This window comes from Mastigoproctus giganteus, chromosome 6 (genome assembly GCF_048544385.1).
Source record: "Mastigoproctus giganteus isolate SK-2022 chromosome 6, ASM4854438v1, whole genome shotgun sequence".
NCBI classification, from domain to species: Eukaryota; Metazoa; Arthropoda; class Arachnida; order Uropygi; family Thelyphonidae; genus Mastigoproctus; species Mastigoproctus giganteus.
Genome location: NC_143580.1, coordinates 66,191,571 through 66,216,056, shown reverse-complemented (window position 1 = coordinate 66,216,056; position 24,486 = coordinate 66,191,571). Strand labels below are relative to the sequence as shown.

The 24,486-nt window shown below is 38.7% G+C and overlaps 2 protein-coding genes across 2 annotated transcripts; both read left to right on the top strand.

Moving 5' to 3' along the window:
• Nucleotides 1-9,752: 9,752 nt before the first annotated feature.
• Nucleotides 9,753-12,079, top strand: LOC150084383 (cuticle protein 14-like). The gene is made up of 3 exons (XM_090375196.1): nucleotides 9,753-9,852; nucleotides 10,857-10,940; nucleotides 11,504-12,079. The coding sequence occupies exons 1-3, from the start codon at nucleotides 9,844-9,846 to the stop codon at nucleotides 11,879-11,881; spliced, it is 471 nt and encodes a 156-aa protein (XP_090231322.1). The 5' UTR covers nucleotides 9,753-9,843; the 3' UTR covers nucleotides 11,882-12,079.
• A 5,414-nt stretch (nucleotides 12,080-17,493) lies between these two features.
• LOC150084382 (cuticle protein 16.8-like) lies at nucleotides 17,494-20,530 on the top strand. The gene is made up of 3 exons (XM_090376209.1): nucleotides 17,494-17,502; nucleotides 19,548-19,649; nucleotides 19,930-20,530. Exons 1-3 carry the CDS (start codon nucleotides 17,494-17,496, stop codon nucleotides 20,344-20,346), a joined length of 528 nt encoding a protein of 175 aa, XP_090232335.1. The 3' UTR covers nucleotides 20,347-20,530.
• Nucleotides 20,531-24,486: the final 3,956 nt, after the last annotated feature.

Genomic DNA, 24,486 nt, shown 5'->3' with positions numbered 1-24,486 from the left:
GCTGGCTTCCATTTTCTAGTCACATAGACCCAGCTGGTCGAGATTCTGAGGCTTTTGCAATTACTAATGGCCTTGCACAGATTGTTCCTTTACCTACAAGAATACCAGAGAATCCTAACAATACAGCCAACACGCTTGTTCTTTTTCTCACAAACAACCCTTCTAAGTACACGGTCGAAGTGAGAGGTCCTTTAGGCACATCAGATCACAACTTGGTGATTGTCTCTTCTCCTATGGAGCCTTTATCTCATGGCTATTCCCAACCTCCTATTATTTGGCATTAGAAGAATGCAAAATGGGATGATCTGCGAGATTGTTTTTCTTTTCCTTGGCCAGATTACTGTTTCAGAACTTCTCATGTCAACCTTTGCTCAGATCGTGTCAGTGAAATTATTCTCGCAGGAATGGAATCCTTTATCCCACACTCCACTTTAAAATCTTGTCCTTTATTTAAACCTTGATTTTCTAATAAATGTGCTAAAGCTGTTCAAGAGAAGAAAGTTGCATATCGTAATTGGCTTGTTTCTAATTCTTCAGTTTCATTTTCTACCTACACCAAAGCTCGCAACAATTGTAAAGCAGTTATTAATCAGTCCCAACTAGAGTTTGAACAGGCTAAGAGTAGAAAACTTGCTTCTTGACCTAATGGTAGCCGAGCATTCTGGTCTCTTGCCAAAGCTATTGGCCGCAACTTTTTCCCATCTCTGCTCCCACCTCTGTCCAAACCAGATGGTTCTGTTTTCACTTCACCCAAGGATAAAGCTGACCTGCTAGCATTCCATTTTTCTTCCAACTCGTGTATTAATGATCTTGGTAAAACACCTCCCACCATTCCCAACACGCTCCATTCAATGCCTCCTGTGGTCTTCCGTCAAAAGGATGTCAGAAGGATTTTGACGAACCTTGATGCTAAGAATGCTCCACGTCCTGATCGTTTTTGTCCACTTGTTCTCAAAACCTGTGTTCCTGAACTTACTCCTGTTCTTTGCCGCCTTTTTTCACTTTCTTATTCCAAAGGTGTTTTTCCTTCTGCTTTGAAATTTGCTGATATCTAGCCAGTTCCTAAAAAGGGTGACAAATCTGTCCCATCCAATTATCGTTCCATTGCAATTACTTCTATTCTTTCTAAAGTAATGGAGAAATCAATTAATCGCCAACTCTTAAACTAACTAGAAACTTTCCGTCTGATCAACGATCGCCAGTATGGATTTCGTCTGTATGGATTCAATGGAAAAGCTTGGTGAAACACAAGCAGTTGCTCTTGACATCTCAAAGGCTTTCGATCATGTTTGGCATAAAGGTCTTCTAAACAAGCTTCCATCTTATGGTCTACCAACTGTTTTTTTGTAATTGGTTATCCAGTTTTCTCTCTGATCGCTTACTGAGGGTGATGGTAGATGGCTTTCTGTCTTCTAACTTCTCCACTAATGCCGGTGTCCCCCAAGGTTCGGTTCTCTCCCCCACTCTTTTCCTCTTGTATAACAATGCCCTCCTTCCATTGACTTGAAATCCTATCCATAGTTTTGCCGATGATAGCACATTGCATTCCATTTTGAGAAACTTTGCCCTACTCAATCAGTGTCAACTTCTCTAATATCTGCTACCAATTCCTTAAATGCCGATCTCCAGGTAATTCTCCAGTGAGGCAAAGACAACTTAGTTGATTACAATCCTTCTAAAACTCAGTCTTGTCTTATATCTCGCAAAAAGGATTCTTCTGTTCCTATGCTTATCTTTGGTGACACTCCGATTTCTAGGCAAAATGATATATCTCTTTTGGGGATTACCCTAACTTCTAATCTCTCTTGGCACAAGCACATTACAAATATTGCTTCCTCTGCATCTAAAAAACTTGGTTTTCTCTTTCGCTCTCGGCGTTACTTTTCTTCCAAACAGCTGTTCAGTCTGTATAAATCGCAAATCCGCCCTACCATGGAATATTGTTCCCACATCTGGGGTGGTACCCCCAAAACCTCTCTGTCTTCCTGATTCCATTCAGAAGAGGGTAATTAGGTTAATTTATGATTCATCTGCAACAGAGTCTCTCCACTCGCTTTCTCATAGACGTACTGTTTCTGCTGCATGCCTCTTCTACAGATACTTCCATGGGCACTGTTCTTCTGAATTGGCTTTTATAATTCCCACTCTCTCTTTCAAAACAGGCCGAACACGTGCCGCCACCAGCCAACATCCATTTACTGTCCAACTTGAACCTCACAGAACCAACTTTTCATCTTCCTCATTTATTCATTCAACTGCCGTTTTCTGGAACAACCTTCTTTCATATGTATTTCCTGAAAATTACAGTCTACAGAAGTTCAAGTCCAATGTCAACAAATATCTTCTTTCGTCTTCTCAACCTCCAACCCAAGCACGGTACTAAGTACTATAGGTTCTAATACCTCTCGTGTTTGGGGTTTACATAAAAAAAAAAAAAAAAAAAAGTTGGGAAACTGCTAGCTTGTGGTGGTTCACAGACTAAAATATTAACGGTAGCCGCAGGCAGAGGCAAAAGTGATTCTTGCACTGCTTCTATTAGAATGAGGAGCAGCCTAGAGAGCAAGTTGCTGGGGACTTCAAGAGCTACTGTGAATCATCACAGAACAAGTAAACAGATGGGCTGTGTTAGGGTAACTAAGAGTAAGAACAAGTGCATGTATACTTGCATGTACACCAATGCTAGGAGTTCCGTAAATAAATTTGAATTTTAAGGGCTGGTGAGGACATCGAAGGCGGATATTGTTGGGTTATCGGAGACGTGGTGTCACACAGATATAAGGAATACAGAATTGGAATTTGGAGAGTAAAATATGAATAGGAAGGGAGGAGGGGTTATGCTGTTAGTTTAGAAACACATGAAATCTAAGGAAGTGTATCCAGTTGACATTCAAAAATGAGAGTAGGAGTGTGTTATAGGTCTAATGAATACAACGAATAACTGTACGGAGAAATAGTCGGAATAAATCAGAATGTCTTATGATGGGGGATTTTAACTTTACAGATATTAACCGGACTTATGGTTTTGTCATTTGCCCACTAGCAAGACTTTGGAATTTTTCGATCTACAGCAGCTTGTTCGATAGGCACCCAAAGGGAGGAGTAATATTCTTGATCTGATTATCAGCAGTAATTATTCATGCATTAAGAATCTGCAGATAAAGAATCACTAGGTGGCAATGATCACAGTGTACTGATGTGGGATTTTCTTACAGATTTAACAACCATCAGTGGTAAAGGGAAGGGAAGGGTTTTTGATCTAGTAAAGGTGACTACAGTGGTCTCAAACAGTTTTTAAACTCTATACAGTGGGACCAACTGATGATGTTACCAACAACGGATATTTTAAATGGGGAATAATCATAGAAGCTACTAGGCTTGTCATACCATCTAAGAAATAATATTCAAAGTTCAGGTCTATATGGATGTCAGATGAATTAATGAGACTCATAGCAGAAAAGAAAAATGCATGGGATGCATATAGATTATCAGGTGACACAGACGTCTATGTCAGATATAAACTAGTCTGTAATCAAGTCACAAAGCAGTTAGGCAAGCGGAGGCAGATTACGAGAAATCTTTGTCAAAGGATCAAAGAAAACAGCAAAGACTTCTTTATGTAGACTCCAGAAGGAGGGGGATGAATCAGATTGGTCCGCTTGATATCGATGGTTCGACCGTTGATGATCCTGCTCAGATAACTGCCAAACTGAATAAGTATTTGCATCTACATTAACACATGAGGAGTTATTCAATGAGGGGAATGCCAAAAGTTTATCAAACTCTAACAGGCAGTTAAATGATTTTGTAATAATTGAGAGGGAAGTGGAGGAGTTATTGTTGAAGTTAAACAAAAGAAAGGCACCTGGGGTGGATGGGATTAAAGGAAGTAAGCAAACCCTTAGCAATAATTGTGAAAGCGTTCTTGAATTCAGAGGAGGTCCCCACGGAATGGAGAGGTACAAATGTATTCCCAATTCATGAAAGGGGATCAAAGATGATGAAGGGAGATCACACGTGTAATTACAGACCCGTTAGTTTAATTTCTGTTCCTGGGAAATTAATGGAGTCACTAGTTAAAGAAGCATTGCAGGATAATCTAGACCAGACTGCAGTTATAGTTCAGACACAGCATGGGTTTTTAAGGAGATGTCTTGGCTGACTTACTTGACTGTATACTACGATGTGGTCATAAGGAATTGGGATTTCAGTTATCGTGAACTTGGATTTCAGGAAAGGTTTTGATACTGATGCACATGGAAGATTGCTGGACAAAGAGGAGCGGCGTGGCATTAAGGGCAAGTTGCTGCTATGAATAAAGAAGGACATACTACTCTTTGTGGACTAATGTTATCAGTAGTCCACCAGAGTTCGGAGTTGGGCCCATTGTTGTTTTATGTATTTATCAATGATATTGATGAAGGTATATCAGGCTTAATGTCCAAGTTTGCAGGTTATGCGAAAGTTGGCAGGGTTGTTAATGATAGTATGCTACTGCAGCAGGATCTAGAATAGTTGGACAGGTGGGCTGAGAGGTGGCAACTGAAGTTTAACATTGGCAAATGCAGAATACTGCATATGGGTAGCAGTAACCCCAGGCTTACGTACCAACATTTCGGTACTATATTCAGGGTAGTGGAGAATGAAAAAGACCTGGTTGTAATTGTGCAGTCAGATATGAAGTTTTCTGAGCAGTGCAGAGAAGCTTCATGGGGACTTGTCAATGATTAGCAAGGATAAACCGGCCTCCGTAGCCGAGTGGGCAGGAGCGGGAGTGCAGTAGCACGCGCTCTTTGAGTAGATCGGGGTTCAAGCCCCTGACTGCTGAATACGGTCGATCTGCCAACCCGCACTGGACCAGCGTGACAGATTATGGTCCATTTCCCTCAGCATGAATTGTTGAGGAGGCTTCCATCCTGCAGTGGGTTGATAATGGATGCACTTTACTTTTACTTTACTTTAAGGAGGTTTTTATATCTTTTTATAAGGGAATGGTCAGGCCACAGCTTGAGTACTGCATACAGGTCTGGAGGCCTCATTTTAGGAAGGATGTAAAACTGCTGGAACGAGTACAGATAACGGAAACAAGATTGATGAGGGGAACAAAGAATTGTTCTTACCAAGAAAGCTTACGTTTTGCAAATTGTAACATCTGTAGACTAGGCACCTGCGAAGTTATCTGGTTTAGGTGTATAAGGGTTTGAGCAAGCTCAATGCCGATGGGATTCTTTCTCTTGCTCAGATTACGCACTTGATTTGGCATAAATCCAAATTGAGGAAAGACAGTTGCAGGATAGATGTGGGGATATTTGCCGTTAGCCAGCGGGTGATTGCTGAAACAAACTTCTGTCTTTCGTTGTGGAAGTTGATAGCTTAAATAAATTCATAGACGAATTGGACAAACTGTTGTCAGGAATGAATGGGAACTTTTTTTGGCTAATGCTGTATAAGCTTTCTTTCTTGCATCATATGCTTCTAATAATGCTAATTTTCACAGGTCTGCTGTGAAAATGAGTTTCAGTCTTTATATGGATATGCACTGATACTTATAGTAGTAACAGTTTGTTCATAGCGCGTTGTGATGTGTGGCTACCTACGGAGATTACACGCTTTATACAATCCTACCAAAAGTGATAAAACATGTCTTTGATTTCAGGAAATTGCAAGTGATTATGAAATAAGGAAATACACTGGTGTGCAAAACGTAAGGACCAACACTATTTCAAAAGGTTATAACCACAAAATCTTTACTGATGCGAGTAGATTCAGTCTCAGCAGCGATTCTGGACGTCAGCTAATCTGGCGAGAGGTTGGCACACGTTATCACCCCGCAAACATCACTGAAAAGGATCGATATGGCGAACGAGGTGTTCTCATTTGTGGAGGCGTTATCTTGGATGGACATACACAACTCCAGATCCTGCAAGGCGGTACTGTAACCGGTGCACGCTATTGTACTGAGGTAATTCTTCCCTGTGTGTGTATGTCTGTTCCGAGGTGTCATTGGTCCCAGGTTCGTGTTTATGGATGATAACGCCACATCCCATTGCACTGCAGCTGTTGATATGCTTTTGGAAAGTGAGGACATTGTTCGTATGGATTGGCCTGCCCGTTCCACCGACCGATCCAAAACCTATTGAACACATATGGGACACTTTGGGAAGACGCCTAGCGGCACGTCCACACCCACCAGAAAATGTTCACCAGCTAAAGATGGCGCTGACAGAGGAATGGACGATGTAACCGCAAGAACTTATCAACAATATTGTTTTAAGTATGGACAGGCGGTGCAAAGCTGCATCGTTATTAGGGGTGTCCATATCTCCTACTGAAGACCACCTCTTCCCTTTGTTCCATCTTTGGCATCTATATCATGGCAGCCAGTGTTATGTTGCCAGTTTTGAATAAAGTCCCTCTGTACAGCTTTGTTTCCGTTGTTGTGTCGGTGTGGTTTTCTTCATCATTTCTGTACCTCACGAGGTTCCTTTGGTGTGCTTTTCCCATATCCAGGCCACTTCTATGAAAAGCTACAAGTGAAAACCTGACTGGTCCTTAAATTTTTCACATCAGTATATTATAGCCTATAAAGGTGATCAGGGGTTAGCTTGGAATTCATTTAAAAAATGTAAACTGAACGTTTCGCATGAATAGAACTAACAGAATTTCAGAGGTGAGGGGATTTTAGTTGAATTTCTTCTCGGGAAAATGCTTGTGTGTGCTGTTGCTCAATAATTAATCATTCCCAAGTGAACAGTTATCAACGTGCTAATGAAACCGAAGTATGGAGGCGACACTGAGCCTAAGAAATAAGTAGGAGTAAACTATTGAGTGGCATCAGGCGTTGCACCAAGAGACAGTCGGTTACCTCATTTTGCCATCAAGTCCTGGAGAACCTGAATTTTCTCTGCGAGAGGCCACTGGCAAACTTGTATTTCCACGACACAAAGAAGAGTTGCATGCCATGAGTTTTCATGGAAAGGCCAGAACCACAAGCCTTTGGTAACAAAAAAAAAAAAAAAAAAAAAATTGCAAAACACACCGAACCTGGAGGGTGGATCAGCGGAAAACGGTCCTGCTCTATGAATCACACTAAACGTTCTTTCAGTCTGAACGACATATTAGGATGTGATGGATGCTTGGAGAAAGCTACCTTACTATGTTATCTCAACCAGGACATTGTGAGTAGGAGATGTCATAGTCTGAGGATGTTTCTCGTGATATGGACTAGGTACACTAGTCACAGTGCATAGAACCATGAATCCGACGTTAATGTTTTGCATAATTTTGTGTGCCCTGAATTGTTATAATTTTATGGAAGAGGCCATGCACATTTCGGCACGATGAAGGATTGCGAATGAGAGGTTTGAAGAGAATAATATTGGAACATTACTGTGGTCTGCACAGTGCATCGATCTCAACTCAGCTGAACGTCTTTGGAAAGAAGAGAAACGCAGATATATGACAAACCTAAGCCGGTCCTCATACTTCATGTATGCTTTAAAGTAGGAGCGGAGCACAATTCCACCCGATTACTGCAAGAAATTTATAGAAATTCTCTCAAGACACATTCAAGTAGTAATTACTGCCAAAAAGCTAGACTAAAATCTTATTAAATTCTCTGAATATTGCAAGTGTCCCGAGAATTTTGGTGGAACAGTGTAATACTCATATTACTGCATTTTTAAATGTATATGAGTATTTGTTTCTGTGATAGAAAGGTAACTCTACTAATTCTAAAAATTACTTTTCAGAATGACATTCGGTTTTTCAGATTGTTCCTCTCTTGAATTCGATTTTAAAATGTAAACGAGTTAATTGAAATTTATCGTACAACATAGCCCTCGTGGGTAGCATAGTTGGTAGAATTGCCGTCCTTCCCACACCGGGTGGGAAAAAAACAGTGAGTTCGAGTCCCGTCGATGGTGTGAGGAATTTTTATGGGCCTTTTCATAACGTGGCTGAATTAGTCCGTCTCAAGAGATGATTGCATGGTTTTTTCTCCCGTAAACTTGGTTTTTCGTTCAGAAAACAGAATATCTACCATAGAACACGCAATTTACAGACGGTATACACGAAGCAATATGGCTTTAGTTGCTGATGGTCCTAAAAACCCACACTATAACAACGGCCGTATAAAATACAGTATGTGTGTAGTATGATGGTGTTGTTGTGAATGTGAAGCTTAACGACACAAGGGCAGCTAAGGCATAAATGTATCTCTCTCCACGAGTTACCTGCAAAAGTATGATGGTAGTTATTAATAATCCAAAATGTGTAAAAACGATGAACTGTTCATAAGTAGCTGTACTTAATTCAATTTAAGACTTATGAGCTTATTCAAAAGCTAACGTTTCTGTTTGAACAGAATAATTGCTGATATGACTAAGACCAAGAGTCATTCTGTATCAAAACAAAACTCTCTGTTCCATATTGCCACACCAACACTGGAATGAAATATGAAGTCTGCTACGTCTGTCATAGAGTACTGATATAGCGCATTCCAGTTGTCTTGTATTAGGGCAAGCTAAGGAATCATGTCGAAGTTCCAAATGCGGTGTATAATTGCCTATATGCTTTGCCAAACATTTTTTTTCTTTGATGAACTCAAAGGGTTTATCAATATAGGAGGAGCCTATATGTATATATAAGTGTGTATTCGAGAGACAATTTTCATGTTCTGTGGGCTGAAAAACCCGGAATAACTCGCAGGGAACCCTGCTCCCTCTGCAGTTACGGAATTATGTATCATCACAGTGCAAAAAAGGTCAGAGTTTATCTGATATTCTGGAGCAGCCCTACCTGAGACACAGCACCTGCCCATGAAGTCTCGATTAAAAACGCCTTTAGAAATTCCTCCAGTCATCGACGGGACTTGAACTTAGATCTCTCCAAGCGAGTTATAAACAGAGAAACTACTATACTGTCACGGAGGACCTACATTTTTCAAATAAGCCATTTAGAAGCTTCAGTACACTGAAGTTCACTTTATTCACTCATATAACAAATATCAACGAAGTAGGCTGAGCATTTTCTTAGAAAGGTGGGGCTCCTACTGTTCTCAGGGAAAAACGCGTTAGTTCTCGTCCCCTTTCAACATTTTTATCTTTGTAAACACCATACCGTTCTGGTGGTGTATAAATTACTTCTCAGACACACCGTGAACATACTGTTTTTATGATTTACATCCTTCTCAGTTTCGTGTCTTAGTGATAACTATACCGCGGCGACTCTCGGAGGCCGCAATGGGTTGGTGCAGCGAGTCACACGCGAGAAATGTAAATTCAACTTCCTTCTCGCAGAAAAAAAGTAAAAGATGTCACATACCAGTTTGGTAGCAATCACTCAATAGGTCTGTCTTTAAGAATTCAACTCGTGCGATTACATCTGGGAAAAAAAAAAACAAAAAGAAGATCGAGAAACCAAGTTTATAAATCAAATGGTTTCCTTTTCTTAATGGAACCGAACAGGAGCACATAGGTGAAGAATGTAGACGCTGACTGGGTAATTCACCTAGATAACCGGACAACGAAACTAGGGTTCCCACAAAACTCATTACGTCACTCGAAATCAGTAATTCACGTGACAGTATTGTCCTGGTGGAGAAGTTTTGCCTTCGGGCTGGAGAGATGGAAACAGGGAAGGTCGCTTCCTCCCTGACGGATTCCATCGTAAGTTCTTGCGTTTAGCTTGGCAATCCCCGCTCATCCAAGGTCTTTATTTGACCTGGGGTGTGAATCTGGAGTGCCTCATTTCAGCACCGGGGGTTCTCGAGAAGTATAAATAGGGCACTGGTGACGATCTTCATCCACACTTGGGATTTGGAAGCCAACGTGAACGATCTCCACCATGCTCAAAGTAAGTTGTTTGAAATATCTTCTACCATTTAAATTTTAGTTCTTTTTTATTTAGTTAGTCTTAAAACCTTTTGTGCTATTGGTATTATTATTATATTCGTTCAATCATTTTCTGTAACTGGAATTGGTAAAATTCCATTTCATATCACCGAAGTGGTAATTCCAATGTAATTTTACTCTTTGTGTAAACCCGCCTTCCATTGTTATGAACTTGATGGTTATTCGAATACAATGGACAACGACTTTAGATTCCCACATAGATAATTTCGCTAAGAGTGATCAATCTCCTTCTTAACACCTGTTATAGAATTAAAATTATTGAGTGTATGGTACCTACTTAATCTGTTATGATCGATTGTTTTCTGTTTGCCGATTTTTCTAAGAGCCTAAAATTTCCCTTAAAATCAGTTTACAGTTAATTGAGCGGTAATATTGAAATTGGTCAACTGGGAGGGTGACAGGTGCTCGCTACAGTCTACAGTTTGTTCTTGTAACTTCTCGCTGTATCTTTGTATATCGGGAGACGACACGAAACGCCCATGTAGAACTGGTTTTCAAGTTGTTCTGCAGGGCGTAGGTAGTAATTTAATACCACTTTCATAATCGCTTCTTTTCAATTCTTTCACTTTACTAGTTGAACTTCCATTGTGTGAAAGTTGGGGCGAATCCGGGTTATCTCTTATAGATGTTTGACTAAGTCTAAATGATTGTCCTTGGCGTTTGGTCGTAATGTGATTATTTAGGCTTAAGCGCTCACAGTCAGTTGTAAATGAGAATAAAACGTCTTATTTGATAGCACATATCGCCAACCTTAATTTTGAAATTCACTGAACTGTAGAATAACGATTGAAGTTCAATTTAATTTTATTCCATCGACTGTTTTTAAGAATTTAAAATAATTTGTAGGAAGGATATGGACATTTTAAAGTTTACTTTTTTCTGATAAATCATTAACAGAAAAAATAATTGAGCAATAAATCCAACTGACCAAATTTTTCTTTCTAGGTTTCTGTTCTGTTCGCGTGCCTGCTGGCTGCTTATGCTCAGTATTATCCTCCAAGACGTTTGTCTGAAGAAGTACCCCCACCGGTACGTTTATAAATAAGAGTTAATTGCTCGTGAAACCATAGAATGATTATAATTTAATGGCAGATTTATATATTAATTATTTGATTATGTCAAAGAATGGGATAAATGAATCAATGGAAATACGTTGTGTGATAATTCTTATCCGTGTTAAGAGATGGAAACGTGGAGCCAAAATCTGTTGATGCATTGGTGAAGAAATCTTAGAACGAATACTCCAGCCTGCTTATAACCGACGTTTTGGACATGCACGTTATAGTACAGATCACGTCCTTTCTAAATCATTTTTTGTATCTTTATTTGGGACGATAAGTGAACATTTTATTGATTTTCTTTAAATTGTTTCTGGTTTTAAAATTATTTACTTTCCTTAATAATTCTTTTAATGAATTATTTTGATAATACGTGTTACATGATTTATAAATATGCATGCCTATTTAAATACAATAAGGGTTTTTAACGTAAGACAAAATTAGAACATAGTTTTTAATCTTAATGAATATCCCAAAAAATAGAAAGCAAGCTTTTGACGTTGGGTTTTATTTTACATTTTCTCTCCTTTGTAGGTTGCATACAGGCCGGATATACACCTCTCCTACAAGCCTTTCGCTTTCAGCTACGATGCGCCAGCTCTATTTGGAGGAAGTTCCCGGCAAGAATCGGCCGATGGCAGTGGTCGCGTTCAGGGGTCATACACAGTGAGGGACGACGACGGACGATCTCGTCTGGTGCAATACGTCGCCGACATCGATGGCTTCCGCGCTAATGTGAAGACCAACGAACCTGGGACGGACAACCAGAACCCTGCAGATGTCGTCGTAGAGGCGGAACCTGCTAATCCGGCTCTGTACGGACCACCCTCTGCGGAGAGGAAAGCCATCCGCGTTACCGAACAGCCTTACGTACCTCCACGTCCTATCCCGTACAGAGGGGTGCCATACTGAAATGCTTACAGATATTAATGATGAGGAAGAGTCAAAAAGTGGCTGTATATAACGCACGTGCTTCGTTTTGGTTCATTAGCTCAATTTTTTGACGTCATTCATATGGGGTTGTTGGTTCACGCTCCATGGCCGCTTTGTTGTTATGTGTGATAATTTTGTACTCAGTTTATGCTTCAATAAAGCTTCAATTTGAATGAAGGTTTACTATTTTATTTAATGATTTTTGCATCATCTGAACTCTCCAGATTCACATGATCAATGTATATTATCCTAGCGCAGCAAGAAGTGTATTTTGGGAATTAATTTCATCTGGAATGGTCAGTACTTTGTAATCATCTTAAATCACAGCCACAATAAAGTCTCCCTAAACACGTTTTACTTCCTACGATCATCCATTGACATTTTTTGGGAATTCAGTTAATAAAACTCTGGATCAACGGGCAACTATTTTTACAAGGATTGGATTGAACGTTTGATCTTTGGCCTGTGGTCGCAGGCCAATGATCAAACGTTTTATTACAGAGATGGCGTTTCACAATATTAATTATATAACTAATTACGCTTCCTAGAAACTGTTGTTTATGTTAAAGACTTAAGTGAAAAGCAGCCATGACAATTGCACTTCAAAACATGATTGAACATTTTTAAAAGGATGTTCTGGTTCATCTGTACAAAATTAATACTTGAAGTAATTGCAGTTGGACTCAATAAATCTGAGTCCAATACAATTAGAGTGATTTCATCCAGAACAAAAAATAATCAATAAACAATAGCATATAATTTTACTTTGCTAATCTGTATAGTAGTCGATATACTGTAAGTGTAATTATATTGTTTCCTTTACTAAAAAAGCACATAAGATTAAGAAATTTGAGTCCAGGAGTATAAAAAGAAATTTACTTTACTTAAAAAACATAGAGCGAGAGAAATCAAAACTGATTACAGCAGCGCTCACAGCTACTTTAGAAGCGCCTTCTGAGAAAAAAGAACAGGTGTCTGTTTAGTAACTATTCAAATTAAAAAAATAAACTTATTTCGCTATTCACATCTAAGACTCCAGATGTTTCTTTAAAATATTTTTTTTAGATAACCAAAGTGGCAGCGATATTTCTTTGTTAAAACGAACTTATAACATAACATTGTGGGTACAAGAACATTGAGCAGGAGTGTGGGTTATTCACTTCATTGATGATTTTTTTTTTTAAATAGGAATGCTAGGGGTAGCACTCAGAAAAAATCCATACATTATTGATACAAGGGCTGTTTGAAAAGTAGTGACAGGTCTTTTGTGATAAAAACCGTGCCTTCTCTAATAGCCAAACATTACTTGATTAACCATGCTACTCTCGTCTGAGATTGACTGACCCCTCCATGTTGTGAGAAAGTCCATAAAATTTCTTCTTCTTAACTGATGTAATTTGAACGCAGACGTTTTCCACCCTCTGTGGCGAGAATGCTGATTATAACCACTGTCATATCCACTGGGGCATACGAGGGATGATTAAAAATCTCAAAGGCTGTTTTATTTTTATAAAACAGTATACGGTGCATAGAATATTTTTTACAAAGTTGTCTCCCCTCAAAGTAGTTTCTCCTGATGATATGAAAGTGTTCCAACGTTCCTGCCACTTCTGGTAGCATCACTGGAAGTCCTCATTCTGCTGGATGGTTGGAATTTCATTAAATATTCGTCCTTTCAGCTACATTTTGAATTTGGTGAAGAGAAAAAAAATATTTGGAGCAAGGTCAAGTAAATACGGAGGGTGGTGCACTTCAGGAATGTGGTTTTTGGGCCAAAAATTCATGATCGAAGAGTGCGGTGTGTGCAGGAGCATTATCATGATCGAGAAACCATCCACAATATTCAAAATGCTCGTGACATTTTCTCCAACTATTTCTCTATCTGATTTTGGTGACTTCCACCGAGAAGAGCGGAATTTGGTTTCAGAAGATCACAAGTTTCGTCTCCAGTTGCGATGTAATTGACGAAATCGTCCATGTCTACTCTTCTTTTCAGCTCCCCGCGTAATTTTCGATGGTAATTCTTTGGCCATTATTCAACAATCTTGGAACAATTTTTCTGACAATCGACGCATGCCCAAGCTTTCAGTAAAAATCGCTTGCATCATTCAAAGTATATTTCCAGTTCATCAGCAAAATCTATAATGGTTAATGACTGATTGTAACGAATTTTTTCACGCACTTCAGCAAGCATTTCATTCTTGCTTGAAGTTGATCAGCCTGAATTGGTCATCTTCCGCAGTTTAGGAAATATTTCAGCCACTGATAAACAGTGTCGTAAAAGTAGTCGTAAGTTTAAGGATTTTCGCTGTGTTTTCCCCGTTTTTCACACAAAACTTAATGCCACAGTACGCGTTTGGAACGACTTTCATCTGAAAAGTACACGTACAGCAACCATCTTCTTTAAAAAGACAAGTTCAAAGAGTTTGGAAAATAAAGCTGTAAGATAATATACTGCAATTAATACTGAAAGAACATTAGTGCTTGTTGGATTAGTACTTCTTATGAAAGCGGCGCACCTAATATTTTTAAGATTAGTTTGTAGCATATAATTCATATTCTGCAATGAATTGTCAGCACATGTTTTGGAACGCGGAAAATGCTAAGAATCTGTGGAGCATGCATGAGATTTGGCAGCTACAGATTTAGACTTAAGTCTAAATCTGTAGCTGCCAAAGCGAGCTTCAATTTTACTGGAAAAATGGCAGATATACACGCACGATTTAAATTGCTCACGCATTTAAAAGCTGTTATAACTTTTATTGTAATTCACCAGTTACAACTTTGGATCCACTTGTCCGAGCTTGGGGTTCTTAGGGTCCAGAGGCCCTTTAGAACCATGTTTAAAAAGACGGCACTGCATTGTAGCAATACTTTTAATTTTTCCCCTGTATCTATCTGTCAGTTGTCCACCTCATTATTTGAAGATCAGCGATTCGTGTCGCCCGTGCTGAGACACAAACTGTTTGAGATGATAAACAACCTTATTTAAATTTTTAAGGGCTTGCTATGTGGCACGTGAGGCGATTAAACCCCCAATTAGCGATGCTTCCGGAATATTCTTCTTTCCTTCCTCAATAACTGTAATTTTTATCATGCACTTTATCTGAGTTACTTCTGGTGTCATTATTATAGAAAAACAGAGCACCGGAATGTGAAATAAGATCGCAGGTAGACGTGAGAAGAAAGAAATAAGTTCAAGGACATTGTCAAGGCTGGCCTTGCTAAATGGGGAATTACCTGTAGAACAGGAGATGGGCTATAATTAATTTTTATTGACCGACCTTCCATATTTCTATACACATCAGCTTCATTATATGTTTCGTATTCAATAAAATCCTCTTTGGCCTATTTCTGTTGTGACACCATTTTGAAATCATTGCGATTCTCTCCTGTGGTGGATTTTTTTAGCTTCCTGCCTACTGTTTCGATTCTGTTACTATGTGGAAGAAAGTTTCTTCCCTTTTAATTAGCAATTTAGGGTATCATTCGCCAATATTACCAATTCTAAACACTTAACAGTGGAGATACGTTGAATGAAACCTTTTACTCAGGATTTTAATATTAGAAAGGTGGCACAAAACCGGATGGCCACCGTACGAGTTGGGAATGACTTTCATCTGAAAAGTATAGCAACCAACTGGATAAGTTAACCAGGTATAGCAGTTAAAAGAGCCCTTTAAGTTATAACAATGATGGATTATAAAATAATACAAGATGCTTAAGAATTATTTGCGCTGGTTTCCTTCAACGTAGCCTCTTCGCTGCTAATACAATCATTATAATCGATGTCCTTTCATAAGGTTTGATAAAAGCATGGCTTCTGATCCTATTTTCACGAGTTTTTTGGAATTTTTCACAGCGAGGGCGAAGTATTTGGTCTCGAAACGTGTGCATGGTTTCTTTTTTTCTTGAGAGTTGAGCTTTTCATGACGAAGATCAGGCAAATCGATTGTAAAATATAAATTTACTAACGATGTATGAGCTTGACACTTTTTTTTTTTTTTTTTTGAGGCATCAGTAAAATGAGTGTGTTTTGTGCTCTATTTTCTGGATGAAAAATCCAGCAAAGATCATTGAGAAACTCTGGAAAGAAATTTCTGGAGTACTCGTCGTGAGCTCTGTAACAGACTTTTGAATAACTTGAATGCTCCTTAGCGATTAGCCAAAATTATTGAATGGCGTGTTATGGTAAGGAGGAACCACTTGCTCAATTCTCACAGTTCAGGATGGAAATGACGAATTCAGTTGCAGAGACTTAACCGTTTTGCATTCTTAGAAATTTGAGGAATCCATTCAGTATTTTCCGATCTGATTACAACAGCCGCTGCTTCTGGTAGCATGAAAAATCCTCGCTGTAGAATGTAGACCTCTTGGACTCACCTAAAAAGTGATCATCCTTACTATTTACAAAATCACAGTGATGAAAAATCTCAACTGGTTACTGGTTTTCTGGACTTGTTCATCTAGTCGTGTGTAGAATAAGGGCAATTGATATTCGTGTATATATATATATATATATATATATATATATTCTATTTTCCTTTAAATTAATGAGCCTAGTATCGACTTATCTTTTTTCACTGGCAGTTTACAGCATTGTAGTGGTATATTTCTACCGTTCTCTGTAAACCTATCTTTCTTTGGCCTTGCCTTAATCGACAAATAAACGGATTTATTTATTCAATGTTGCATGACCAGGAATGAACAAATTGGGATTAGTTTTAAATTGCTGTGTGCGAACTTGATAAATCTTCAAAATAAAATGATTTTTTGAAATTTTATCGAAGTCTATCCAAGATATTACTGTTTTGGTTAGTGTCTATTCTTGAGACAAAGCGAGAGAGTGTTTCGCGGTATATCGAGCTTCTTCAGAATAATGCACTGCCCCATCAGAATAAAATGAATACTCAGAGTTTTATAATTTTCGGTAGATTTAACATACTCAAACCGTTTTCTGGAAACTGCAGGCTCTACGATTATAAAGCACGATCAGCTGAAGTTTCACAAGTTCTTCTGAGGCGTTGAGTGGATTTTTCGACGCGACTTAGTTGAACTAGGGCAGTGGTTTAAGTTTTTCATTGGCAAAACAAAAGCAGCCTTGGAACACATGCAATTTATAGACAGATATGTTGAGGTTTCGCGATCTCTTTATCTTTCCTAAAAGAAATGTGCGAGCAATAGAAAAACCTCAATCACAAGGTTATTTAATTCTTAAATGTTATTGAAAACAGCAGTGAGGAGAGCAAAAATATCGTCAGTGTGGTTGGTAGTGAATGGAGATTGCTGTATAATGATTACGCTTTGGGCCATAAAATTCTTTGATCTTTTCCCCCACCGTCCGCGGCAGTGATCTACAGTCTTAGATTAGCGGCAGGGTGTGGGATGATACCTACTTCAAGGTCGATCGCGACTGTCAAGGACACAGCTACCGTTATGAATATTAAAAAATGCTAAACTTTAAAAAAAAATGAGGTCTATTACGTGACCTTTGGCTGAACGCTATTAAGACCGTGTCTATGAAGTAGTATAAAAAGGTTGGAAAGTACCTTTCCAATCTCACAGGAGAAACGATTCCAGTAATCACCACCATGTACAAGGTAAGTAGGACTTTGGAAGGCTCTCTTTCTCATTCATCTTTGGGATAATTCCGCTGAAACTGCCGGATCAATAATTTCTTAGTAAAAGTTTATAAAATTATTCTTTTGAAAATTGTTGGGTGTGTTATTTCGATCTTAATCTTCTCTTGGGAGGATGACTTTTTACGTGGGACCTAGTTATCCGATCTCAGATGAAGGTTAGGCTTTTCTGAAATTCCTAAAGCTTTCTTCGTCCAGCAAATAGCCTTGGAGCGTAATATTTAAATATCACGTATTGAAGCACCGTGGCCCAAATTGTTCCTGTAATAAACGAAAAACGTTTTACTTCAACGTTTTTTGATTACCTTAGTACTTTTTATGTAGATCTAATTGGAGTTACTTTAACAACTCGACTTTTCCAGTCACTGGAAAAGATTTTTTGTCTTTTATTTACGATATAATTTCTTGTTCAGAGTTGGTAAATTTGGTCCTTTAAAAAAAAAAAAAAACTGGGCAATAGATACTGCTAGTAATATATATTTTTTGGTAACATTATGATTTAAATACTGCACCATATGCAGTTTAAAAATTTAAATTTGCTATCAAGTGCCTTCCGGCTTTCCAACACCTGTCCCAACCAGGATATCGAGTATTATACCCATAATTCCCTAAACCTTCCGTGTTTCGTATCAGAAATTAATCTGAAAATAGCTAGCCACATTGACGTTGCTATTAAGCTTTATCAATATAATTAAAATGATAATGACATTCATGATTTACACTGCCCTACCATTAATATCCGGACACCCTTCCATGGATGGAGAAACAGGTCCTATGCATGCAACACGTCACAAAACCTGCTATAAATATGCACACTGCGCTTCGAACAGACAATTGCAATAGTGAGAATGCAAGATGATACGTTCAACACAATTACCTCAACAGTTCAACAGAATTGATCACCTCAACAAATGCTATACGCCGATTAGCGTTATGTGAGTAGCGCGAATCCTGGACTGTAGAGCAGTGGAAAACAGTCCTATGGACAGACGAGTTGAGGTTCGCATTCTACCAGTCTGATGGCCGTCCCTGGGTGTGGCGAATGCCAGGGGAACAGTTCCTTCCTGATTGTATCCTCCCATCAGTGAAGTTTGGTGGAGGCAGTGTCATGGTATGGCTTCTCCTTTCATGGTTTGGCTTGGGTCCATTAGTCTTTATCGACAAAACCATGAATGCTGTGTAATACTAGGGCAATTATGCACTTCCAACATTATGGCAATACTTCGGGGAAGGTCCATACCTGTATCAGCAAGACAACGCGCCAGGCCATACTACTCGGGTCTCGGGTCGTAAGAGAGTGGTTTGAGGACATGGGTGTGGAAAAGTTGGATTGGCCAGCCCAGAGTACTGATCTGAACCCTATCGAGCATCTTTGGGATATATTGGATCGTCAGTTACGTGCACGTCGACATCGTCCAAAGAACAAGGCCGAACTGGTGGCTGCGTTAAAGGCCCAGTGAAGGAACATATCAGCTGACATTTATAAAAATCTAGTTGAGAGCATGCCGTGAAGATTGAAGGCCACCATAAAAGCGAAAGGTTTCAGCACAAAATATTAAATGGCACAATAAAAGCTCTTTTTTTCTTTTCTAAAGGCAGGTGTCCGGATATTAATGGTAGGGCATCAATATGCCCCTCTGTCTGTAACCAAATAACTATATGAATTGGATTACAGAGTTTAAAATAAATGATAAATTTTGGTATAATTATTCCCGATTATGTAGGAAACATGACTTTTATAGTTGGCAGTCTAGAAATGTAAAATTTACCTTGTACACTGATCCCTAAATTCCGTTTAGTAAAATTCAAACAAAATTATACCCCTGCATTTTGAGAAGCATTCTTCCACATAAGAAGTGGAAACAGAGTATGCTCATAGCCTGCTTTTTTGTTATACTGAAAATTAAGTTATAGCATTTGGAGTGTCTCATTGAATTCCAACGAATTTCACTAAAACAATTTCTTTGCTAATTATGTCTGTAACTTTTAATGTTTCTTTATTCCAGGCATTCGTTCTTTTGGGTTGTCTGCTGGCTGTCCACGCCCAGGACTATTACCAGAGACCGAGATTCTATTCTAATGTACCCATTCCTGTCGCCCATGAAAAGGTAACAAAGACAAATAAAGTTGTTTATTAATTTATAATCTCTAGTGACGTCTCCTAATTTCCTACTATTTGAAGGTTCAGTAAATTCTAGTTTGTCATTTTGTTCTCACAGCTTTCAGAAAACACTCCTCCTTTACACTTAAAGAATTTTGAATATTCTCACCCCGTTTTAAATTTCACTGAACATTTGCACAACTAGACATGGATTCTACAGTCTTAACATCTGATATAACTGGACCATCTCCAGTATTTCTAATTGTTGTGATTCTTCCATTTTCCAGGTCATGGCGAGGCCATTCGTTGATGAGGTACCTAAACCCTACTCTTTTGAATACCAAGCCGACGCTGAGTTCGGAACCAGTTCTAGAAAAGAAATTGCTGATGGTTCCGGCCGTGTAGAAGGTGAATACACCGTGGTTGACGAGGATGGACGCACCCGAGTTGTCGAATACATCGCCGACATGGACGGATTCCGTGCCAATGTTAAAACCAACGAGCCTGGAACTGATAACCAGAACCCTGCCGATGTCAACGTAGAATCTTCAGCCATTCCCGAGCACCTGTACGCTCCAACTGCTGGCAGAGTTATTCCCGCAGCCAAACCTCTCGCCTACTCCAACAGAAAGGTTATTCCCGCCTATCGCCATCATGACATCTACAACTACCCTCACACGACGGATGCCTACAAATATTTCTAAACACATCGCTAAAGAATTAACGTTGTACAGAAATATCGCTCTATAGGCTGACTGCAGTTTCTCTCTTATCTATTATAAACAACTGTATTTTCTTGCTTTCTTTTGTGCTACAATTCTCTTCTTGCCTTAGGTTTTCTTTAATGCTTGCAGAAATTGCTATAATAAAGTAATATTTACCCGTAAATCTGGATTTTAGTCTTTGTTATTGCCTATCTTGTTATAACTCACCAGTCTGTTCTATGTACCTCGAAGCTCACAAAAATACAGCTGTCATAAATACATCCATAGTCCTAAATTATGTTTCCTCTGAGAAGACTTTTCTCACAAATATTATTGATTTTTAAAGAATAATTATTGCGTAAATTTATAATGGAAGATTTATTGAGAAAGCAGAAGGGTTATAAGAAAGAAATTAAATTTGAATGAGTCAACGAATAATTAAAAAAAATGTTTATTATAATTTGGCGTATCTTACCCTTCTCGTTTTAAAAATTGAAAGTCGCTGTTGACAAACATCTGGTAAAGCAGAAACCTGTCTTCCGATATAATTCGAAAGACATTTTTTATAGGTTAATACGAGTATACCATCTGTACCTCCATAATACAAGGGCTGTTTGAAAAGTAAGGTAATTTTTATGAAGAAAAAACCGTGCCTTCTTAATAGTGAAACATTATGAATAAGGGGATATGTATGTAATGTTTCTTATCTTCTTATTACAGGATTCGTTTCTGCACCTTTGCTGATAATTAGATCTCTTCTCCTGCTCAAACTGCTAGCCTTGTTAGAAACACGTGTACTGTAGTTTCTAACTAAATTTTCTTTGCACTTGAAATACAGACAGACGAAGTGTGTGTGCAGTTATCCGATTTCTTCATGACCAAGAAAATAAGTCCGCAAAGAGTCATCACCAACTGCGAGCTATGTATGGTACAACAAAGATATTGAAGACAAGCCACTTTAGTGTGTTCTCTCAAACCCCACACTGTCCTCTGTACATGTCGCTAGTTACAGGAGTGGATGATATTTTCATAAAAACGTTTGTTTTTGCGAAAAGTCATTTAGTCACATGGTTTTTTGAAAAGACAGTTTTCAATCAACCATCGTACCTTAATGAAAGTATTTTGACAAGAGAAGATTACATTTTATGTTTAAGAAATTCTCTTAGAAGGAGGGAAAAAAATACTAACATATTACGTGCCATGACATACGAATGATCCGTAATATATACAGATACGTGTCCTTAATATTCAGATTATAACTGCAAATTCTTAGCAAGCAATTTTCTGGATTTTCCAGCAGTAATCAGCCAACTTTCTTGGATCTCATTTGATCAGATATTACTTTTATATGGTGTCATTCTCCTAGTGAAACTGCTAGGCATGTTTGTTGCTGACATTTCAAGATTAGGAGAAAAGAATCTGTGAGAATGCAGAATATAAGATACATTTGAATCATTCGTTCCATGTCTCAGTAGCTCCGAATAGCTTGTGCTTTTGTGCATTCCTTTTAAGTCTTTTGTCATAACCTTCAATCAGCAGAAAATTTTGTTTTATTCGAAGTTCTTTGAAAAGTCCAATCTTTTATGAGTTTCCTGATTCCTGAACTTATGAATATTTCCTTTTTTTTCTTTGTGCAGAGTGATAGAGATTTTCATTGCGTGGCAGAACTACTTTGGGACACACCTAGGTGTCATTGTAATTAGTCCACTTAGGATTTCGTCCTAAAGCTTGCACGTTCTAAATTTCAGTCCAGATTTAGGCAAAAGAGTCCGTTAGTATAACACGAATCTGCACTGAACACAAACTATTGAAAACTGTTCAATACGACCTTAACTAACATTGGTTGACATATATACCCAGACTTTTGAATTTCTGTTTGGACGAATATAGAAGCAGAAGACAAAATTCAATTTCTGGATGAACTCAACCAGTATAGGTCTAGAATACTTAACTAACGATTAAGTAATACTTTACTTAAAAGCTTTCAAGTAAGAATCCAGAAAGGAAATTCCTTTCTTTCCTTATACATATATATATCTATTTAATCCGTACTGACCCAACTAACTTCCTCAACCGCTTGGTTACTGGTGGCACAGCTCCTGCCTCCATGTGGCGGGGCCGGTAACCTGGGAAAAGAAAGTTACTCTCCCGGGACTAAAAGGAGAAAAGATGGACTCAAATAATTTTCCTCCTTTAGAGCCATCAAGCTCAAGGTCAGAAATGTCCAATGAAAATGACTCAAACCAACCTAAAAGACTTCGAAGAGAAGTAGAGTGTCATAACCTCCCTAACTTTCTGGTGATACACTTTCTGTCTACTCAGCCTGTGGGCAAGTTATCAACATTTATGATCCAAAAATATTTGGAATCTATTGCAGGATCACCAAAAATGGTGAGGAGACTACAATCAGGAGACCTCTAGGTTGAAACAGCCACCACCAAACATTCTGAGTGTCTATTAAAGACTAAAACATTTGGTGAGTTTCCAGTATCTGTTACTGCTCACAATACTTTAAATTCATCGAAAGGTGTCATCACAGAGTGGGACCTGCTTTCAGTGTCTGAGGAGGAATTAATACACGAACTTAGTAATCAGAAGGTAATCAGTGCGAAGCGCATAATGATTAAAAAAGATGGAAATCTCGTACCAACTCGATCCATCATTTTAACCTTCAGCACTCCTGATTTGCCATCAACTGTAAAAGCTGGCTATTTAAACTGCCGGATTCGGCCGTACATCCCGAATCCTCTTCACTGTTTTAAATGCCAGAAATATGGCCATTCTCAGCAGGCTGAGGTGATGCCATCTGTCCTATATGTGGCTCTAAGGACCATACACAAGCAGATTGCTCAGCCTCAACCTCCGTGTGTCCCAACTGCAAAGGAAGTCATCCTGCGTTTTCTAAATCATGCGATATGTGGAAAATTGGAAAGAGAATTCAGAGATACAAAATAGAACATAAAGTAACATATCTTGAAGCACGCAGACAAATTATGTCGACCTTGCCCAGTGAATCTTATGCGTCTCGCACCCGAAGCTATACTTAAACTGCAGCTGAAACAGACGTGTCAATACCACCGAACATCTCTTTGGCAAATTGGGTTAAAGAAACCTTATCAGCCTCCAGAAAATATACTCCTAAACCTAAAACGTGAAGTCACAAACACCCCAATTAGTATGCCAACTGATACTCCAACAGTCTCGCAGGACACTGAAAGAATGAAAACTACTAAAGATTGTAAGAAAGCCGAACTTCAAACAAACAAACAGTATGGAAGTGGATGTACACCCGGATTATGAGGAACCCATCCTAGAATTGCATGCCGATGACACTAGATATTGGTCGCCCCACATTTCCAAAAAAAAGACCGGAACAAATGTCCCGCATCCAAAAAAACAGCCAGATGAATCATTCTCAAATAAACATAAATAATGCATAACATCATACAGTGGAATTGCAGAGAAAGAAGCGCCATTCTGATGACTTAAGAGATTTAATGTACCCTGTTGATTTTCTGCAGTCGTATCTTCTCTGATAGAAAGGATAGAAGGTCTATCCTTCTTCCTGGCGACATTCGTTCTTTATCGCCATACCAAAACCAGGCAAAGATCCTACCCTGGTTCAAAATTATAGGTCAATACCTCTTAAGAGCTGCGTAGGGAAAATTTTCGAAAGGATGATTCATACAAGACTCACTTACATCCTGGAGTGACAGAATCTCCTTCCAGACCTCAATTACAGAAGAATAGATCAACGCTAGACGTGCTTATCAAAGCTGAATCTCATATTCGCAATGCCTTTGTCATGAGACAACATCTAGTCATGGTAAACTTAGATCTTGAAAAGGCATTTGACACAACTTGGCGTCATGGTATTATATTGGATCTTTACCATCTAGAACTAAGGGAACGGTTGTCTGAAATAATTCAGAATTTCTTGCGACTTCGGTGTTTTCAGGTCCGATATAAAAACGCACTTTACATCTCACATTCAAGAGGAAGGCGTACCACAGGGTTCGATACTTAGTCCAACACTATTCGCAATTCGAGTTAGCAATATGACACGGAACATCTCAAAAAACGTTGAAACTTACATGTATGCAGACGATCCTGTCAGTCCAAAAGTATGAACATCATTGA

Coding starts and splice junctions, on each gene's coding strand:
- LOC150084383 (XM_090375196.1), top strand. Junction 10,941..11,503: donor CTGAAGAAGTACCCCCACCG/GTACGTTTATAA, acceptor TCTCCTTTGTAG/GTTGCATACAGGCCGGATAT.
- LOC150084382 (XM_090376209.1), top strand. Junction 19,650..19,929: donor TTCCTGTCGCCCATGAAAAG/GTAACAAAGACA, acceptor TCCATTTTCCAG/GTCATGGCGAGGCCATTCGT.